Source organism: Solanum tuberosum, unplaced genomic scaffold, assembly GCF_000226075.1.
Source record: "Solanum tuberosum cultivar DM 1-3 516 R44 unplaced genomic scaffold, SolTub_3.0 scf00106, whole genome shotgun sequence".
NCBI classification, from domain to species: Eukaryota; Viridiplantae; Streptophyta; class Magnoliopsida; order Solanales; family Solanaceae; genus Solanum; species Solanum tuberosum.
In genome coordinates this window covers 1,320,004-1,326,739 of record NW_006239032.1, presented here as the reverse complement: position 1 = coordinate 1,326,739, position 6,736 = coordinate 1,320,004, and the positions used below count along the sequence as shown (strand labels likewise).

Below are 6,736 nucleotides of genomic sequence, written 5' to 3'. Positions count from 1 at the left end.
TTTGAGTTAAGCAAAGAGTAAAGAGTAAAAGTTTGAAGTTCATTTCTTCAAAAGTATATAGGGAATATGTATTCCTAAAGGGTTTAAAATGTTTTCAAATTTAAACAAGAAAGGAAACCTCGATTTCCAAAGAGCCTTCGGGCTAGTTTTCAGAAAAGAGAAATCGCTTTCTTAATGAAGCAAAAGAGGAAACTTTGATTTCCAAGATAGCCTTTGAGCTAAGTTTTTGAGCACTAATCTCAAATCACAGAAAGAAGTATGTTTTTAAATATAAGAGCTAATATTATATTTTTGGGAGTAGTATTGAGCACCGATCTGGGGGAGAGTTTAGACAACTCACAGCCCCCCATAAACCATGTAGCCATCATAGGTAGAAAATGGTCATACTTTTTAGATGATTCCTTTAGTGTCTTTTTAGCATAGACTAGTGGATCCACTTAGTAGTTCAGGTTCTATACCCCCGTCAAGGTATAGGACAACCCTAACAGCGTAAGGCAAAACGTTGTATCATCACAATAGCTCTTACTTGATGGTTGTCGGTTAGAGAAACTCCCACAGAAGTAATTGTATTCTTATATACACAGTTTATTGTATTTTTACATACATTTTGAGAGTTTTAGTGTATCTTTGCATACACATAGAGTTGACATTATGTTTTAAACAACTTTTCTTTATATTGCACTTGTTTTAAACTGCTTTATATTGAAATGAGTTTAGTTATGTTGAGTTGAGTTGAGCCAGGTAAGTTCTTCAGATTCCTTTCAAGCCTATGTTGTGTTTAGCATTCCAACTCGCATACTCGTACATTCAATGTACTGATGCAAGTTTGCCTGCATCTTATTATGATGCAAACACAGGTAACTAGGATCGGCATCCAGCGCATCGTTGATCCAGTGAGCACTCCAGAGTCAGTTGGTGAGCCTCCTTGCATTTCGGAGGACTCCTTTTTATTGCTTTCAGTTATTTCATTAGTTCATTAGGATGTCGTGGGGTTTTTCCCGACATCCAATTCAGTTGTTTTAGAGGCTTAATAGACAGTCAAATGTTAGTTTTTTAGTGTTTTCATTGTCATTATCTTATGTTAAGTCTTAAGTTTGCCTTAATGGCCAGTTGAATGTTTCCTTTATAACATTCCAGTTTATTACATAGACGAGTGTCAGTCCCCCCTAGGATGTAGGCTCGAGGCATGACAGACTCGGCCTAATTGACACTCTTAGATTAATTTAGGACCGTGCATAAAGAGCTTCTAGGTGACGAATCAACATGAAAGTGACGTATCCTGTTTTTGTACCTTATTTTGTGGGTGGAGATCCAAAAAGAGAATAAAAAAAAATTTAAATACATTGTATATGTAGGGTTAAATTTTATATATTTATCTATTAAATGTTGAATCTTATTGACACCGAAAGAAGATCAAATATGTAATAACTATAGTAGCTTTGTGGCATCTTTCATTAAAAAATATCTCTTTTCGTTTCGTTCAACTCCTTCTTTACGTATCTAAGTTCGAGTGAAATTACTATGTGTTTTTGAAAGCTATTTCATTCAATATCTTCAGCTCATTTCATTCAACTTTTCAGCTGGTGATTTTAAAGCTAGGATAGCAAAATTGTAAAGGATTTTCATATTCTCTCAAAATTCCTTTTGAAATGATTCGAGACTTGATATAAACCCAATGTGTAAATTTATAAAACTCACGAGCTCTATAAGAAATGGTCCAAATGCTACAAAAACCAAGAAAATGAAAATGACATTTGGCTTTCTAGGGAAGGAGCAGTAAAAATGACATTTTTCAAATATTAATTTCCAATATTATTGATTAGGTATATTTTGTCTTAAATTTTAACACGATCATAGATTAAATTATTTCAACCAGTACAATCTATGATGTCTTTTTACTAAAGTAACATAATTAAGTTTTCTAACAGAAAAATTGCAAAACTTTCACCCTAGTAACACAAAATCCACTACTACTGAATAATCTATCTTTTGATCTATCGGTGATATATAATGTCATAACTAAGTGATCATCGATCTATTTAAAGTTGGAATAACTATAGTTAAATCACTACAGTAACTATTACTCAAAAATATTATGTACAATATCAGAAAATAAGAATAAAATTGTCAGTTTTATGATTTAGTATAGTATGAATAGTACACCTAAAGATCATCATCTCAATGATAATGTTTCGACAATTAAGGACCATCACCCTTATTTCATATTTTATATTATTTTAGTAAATAACACCTTAGATAGTTGCATGACTTGTATTTTACTAGGATTAAAGAAAAATATTTAAACACAACCTCTATATTTGTATGATGGAGTTGATGTAGTTGGTGGCGTTGGTGGTGGTCCTAGTCATGCTAAATTAGTAGTAGTGATATGATATGGAGGGATATATATTTACTATTATTTTCCTGTTATCTTTGATTTTATTATTGTTGTTGTCTAATTTGCTTTGATTATCATATTATTTATTATTGCTACTACAATTTTCTCCATTTTATTCTATATGGCATTTCACTTTATTTTTTTTCTTTTTAAAAAGTGATTTTATTATTCTCAACTTGAGTCAAAGGTCTATTCTAAACAGTCTTCTTACCTTCATATTATCCGAATCAATCCCTTAAATGATCAAAATTGCTCAAATGATACCTAAAGAATTAATTAAATCTAGTAGTACAAAAGAAAAGACACCATTTTATCAGTTTTCCCCGCAATTTTGGTATTTTAATTTTCATGTGACCAATAGTTTTCTTTAGCCAATTTTGACATATTATTTTTATGTGACCAATAATAGTTTTCTTCATAGCTAGAAACAAATGCATATTAGGTAATTTTATATAGATATCAATGTCATTAGTGTTTTATTTAATATTTGAGATTGAGTGTTATTTAGAAACTTCACTAGCAATAAGGTCAACTGAGGTAACTGAAAGCAACAAGTAACAAATTAATTAAATCTTGGTTACTATCGTGACCAAAGTTCAATTTGAGCTTTCAAATCCTTAGCAACGTTATACTAATTAATTATAATTTTCCTCTGAAATATGACTATAGAAGTTAAAAATTGAAAGTTGAAACTATATAATATAATTAAATGTTATCCACTTACTATTTTCTAAGTTTACCTATTATTATTAGATAGATAAGAGAAAACGTTGATAAATGTGAAACAAGCTTCGTAGGAATGAACTAGTAATAGAATTGCACAATTAACTATATCACCAATGTTTCATACATAGAATTGTAGATAAATGTAAAGTATATATTATTACCTTAAATTTAAATTTTATGCAAAATCAATGTAGTGTATCTATATGTTTGTTTTAATCTAAATTATACACTTATCTTTTAGCGAAAACACTATTTATAAGAATATTTTCCCCCAATTAATAATTGTTATTCATGTATTGAGCGACGTCATCAAATTACCGTTCACTTGAATCTTAATCGTGTCTAAATATTCTTTCTTAGTAAGAACTTTAATATATATATATATGTTCCCTTTGTCATTTTCACTTGGAAATCATGAATTTTTTCACAACTTTTGTATCAAAGTTGTGTCACATGATTGTGACTATCAACAATATAACATACTCTTTTTAAGGTATGATAATAATTCACCTATTTATAGGTAAACTAAATTTGGAGTGTTCATGCTAGACATTTACTAATATATATGCATTCTTATTCTTTAGCAAAAACACTATTTATAGGGGAACATATAGTGAGTCACTCCAGCTTGTACTTTGCTTGGACGTTTGCTCTTCAACTAATCTATCTTTTGCGTTATCCAATAACTCAATTCTCAGATGGGTGTAAATTTGAAATTAACGTGTAAGATAAGAGTATTCCTTTACTATTAATATAAAGAGTGATACTGTAAAAAGATGAAAAGTTATGGAGTAAATTAACAAATCGTATAGACATGAGGGGTTAAAAAAGCAACGAGTTCAATTATAAATATAAGGTGAAATGAAAGCCACGTTATTACAAGTTTAATGGACACAAATATTAACACATTACTATCTTTTTACTTCTTTTATGACTCTAACCCATAACTTTAAGATTGTAGGGTGCTTAACATCTAAGAAACCCATCTGAGAAAGAAGAAAGATTACAGAATTGTACTAAAAAAAATTTAGACTTTTTTATTCGTGATCAACTACTAAAAGGTTAATATGACTTATAGGCAAAGATCCGCCAATCTTTGGCGCATCGAGCGGTCCTCATTAGTGATGGAGACAAAAACAATTTATCAAGGAATTCAAAATATAGAAATTTAAATACGAAATGATTACAAGATGATAAATCGAAGGAGAAAATAGAAAGAAAGACTAATATTAACCTACTTTACTTTACGCTTTGTTGTCATTTATAACATGTAATTCCTTCCCCTTTTTCCCTACTCCATCTAGCTTCTTAAAAATTTCTTGTGCATTTTAGGTAAAGATTAACTTTGAAAAAAAAAAAACAAAAAATAATATGTTCTTGATATCTTAAAAAAGTCACTTATTTTAGAGGATATTACAAAAGCTAAAATATCATTTAAAAAGAAATGAAGAAAGTACAAGATTGTATTTTCACAAAATAAAAATTTCATAAAAGTCACAAGTTGATTCCCTCCAAATAAGAAGAGATAATAAGAAGAAAGCAATACCATAATTAAGCTAAGGACTAAATGTTACTACAATTACATATTACCTAGGTAAGTAATTGTTCAAATGGTAGAAAAATTCAATGAAATAAAGATGACATTTGCTTATCCAATAAATGAGCCTTTAAAAATGACATTTTACAAATGTATGCAAAAATTTAAACACGCAAGAAAGAGTAAACGTTTACTACAATATAAAGGAGGGGGATGGTTAAGCTTGGACAATACTACAATATTAAGAAATAGAACTCTTACACTACCAAGAAGAACTACTGCATGTTCATCAACTTTGCAATGGCCTTCACGGATAGTTTTTACGGTATCCTTCTTCCATATCTCTAGATTGTAGACTTTTTAAATTTTTTAATGCATGGAATGTAATGACGTTGTTTGTCGCCGCAACTATCGTTGTATGTGTTCAAAGCCAACTGATAACGGAAACACCTTATAACACGGTTGTTTCTAAAGATGGAACCAGTAATTTCAACACAATTGCTGGAGCAATATTGGTGGCCCCTGATCACAGTGTCAAGCCATTCTTTATAAAAATTAAGAAAGGCACGTATCAGGAATATATTAGAGTTGATAAAAAAAAGACTAATATAATCCTGATCGGAGAAGGTATGGACACTACGATTATAACGGGTAATAGAAGTTTTGTCAACGGTAATAAACCTATGACACCGCAACCGTGGGTAAGTCCGTCTCTCTCTATATATATTATTTTTATTAGTTTTGATGAATTATAATTGTTTCTTATAATTTAATTTGTAGGGGTTCTTGGCAATGGCTTCACAGCCCAAGACGTAACTTTTAGGAATAATGCCGGACCCATAAAGCATCAGGCAGTGGCATTAAGAGTTGAAGCAGATTCGGTGTCCTTTTATAAATGTCGATTCGACGGGTATCAAGACACTTTGTATGCAAAAAAGCAACGTCAATTCTACCGAGACTGTGAAATCTATGGCACAATAGATTTCATATGTGGTGACGCGACATCCATGTTCCAAAACTGCTTGATTGAAGCACGCACTCCAATGGCAAGGCAATATAACACAATCACAGCGCAGAAAAGAGATTTCGAGGCCTTAAAAAGTGAAACAGTGCTTCAAAATTGCTCTATAAAGGCTACCGTCGATTTGGAGAAATCGGACAATGTCACAATGTAGTTAGGTCGGCCATGGGGTATATTTTCTAGGATTGTGATAATGGAAAGTTACATCGGTAACTTGATAGATCCTAGACGATGGGTTGAATGGATTGATTCGGCAAATAAATCCGATAGCCGCCGACCATATTATCTGGAGTACAAAAATAGAGGACCGGGTGCTGTTACGAAGGGACGTGTGACATGAACATCCATCACTAGTGATCCAGATATTGCATCAAAATTCACGGTTAGAAACTTTATAAATGGCGACCAGTGAATTCCCGTCAATATCCCTCATTACCTAGATTTATCTTGAACAACAATAAGTTGTATGTATTCCTAGTAGTTATTATCAGATTATAAAAATAATACTACTATGTACGTTTCTTGTTTTTTTTTCTTCGTCAAACTAATTTTAAATTCCTTCTTCAAGTAATTTATTGTTGCCATTGTCCAACTAATCGACTGAGCATTAAAGCTTAAAAAGGTACATATTAACAGAAACTCATTGTGTCAAAATGTAGCGGACACTAAATAATGTGGTTAGAATGACTCTTAGGATGACCAAGAGAAACATAACTTAAACTTAAAAATGAGTGTTCATTTTATATAGTTCATTTTATGCATTATAGCAGTAATATATCAATCAAAACAAAAGAGTCACAGGCTTATAAAACCAAAATAAATGAATTGGCCGTGGATTTGGGCCAATTATTTGGCTGATATTTTGGATTTTAAGTAATAAGGGCTGAATTGATTATTATAAGAAAAAATTAAACATATACACATCTTTATTTAGTGAAAATTTACCATAAGAATAAATAATTAATTTAATATAAAATAATTCTAATATGTTAGGACTTGTAATTAAACTGTTATTTTTAATAATTATTAAAAAGTGTATTTATAACTTGTAATA

General features: G+C 30.8%; 1 protein-coding gene across 1 annotated transcript; it reads left to right on the top strand.

Annotated features, from left to right (window-relative positions):
* The first annotated feature begins 5,047 nt into the window (after nucleotides 1-5,047).
* Nucleotides 5,048-5,836, top strand: LOC102587167 (pectinesterase/pectinesterase inhibitor PPE8B-like). The gene is made up of 2 exons (XM_015309584.1): nucleotides 5,048-5,333; nucleotides 5,442-5,836. The coding sequence occupies exons 1-2, from the start codon at nucleotides 5,048-5,050 to the stop codon at nucleotides 5,834-5,836; spliced, it is 681 nt and encodes a 226-aa protein (XP_015165070.1).
* Nucleotides 5,837-6,736: the final 900 nt, after the last annotated feature.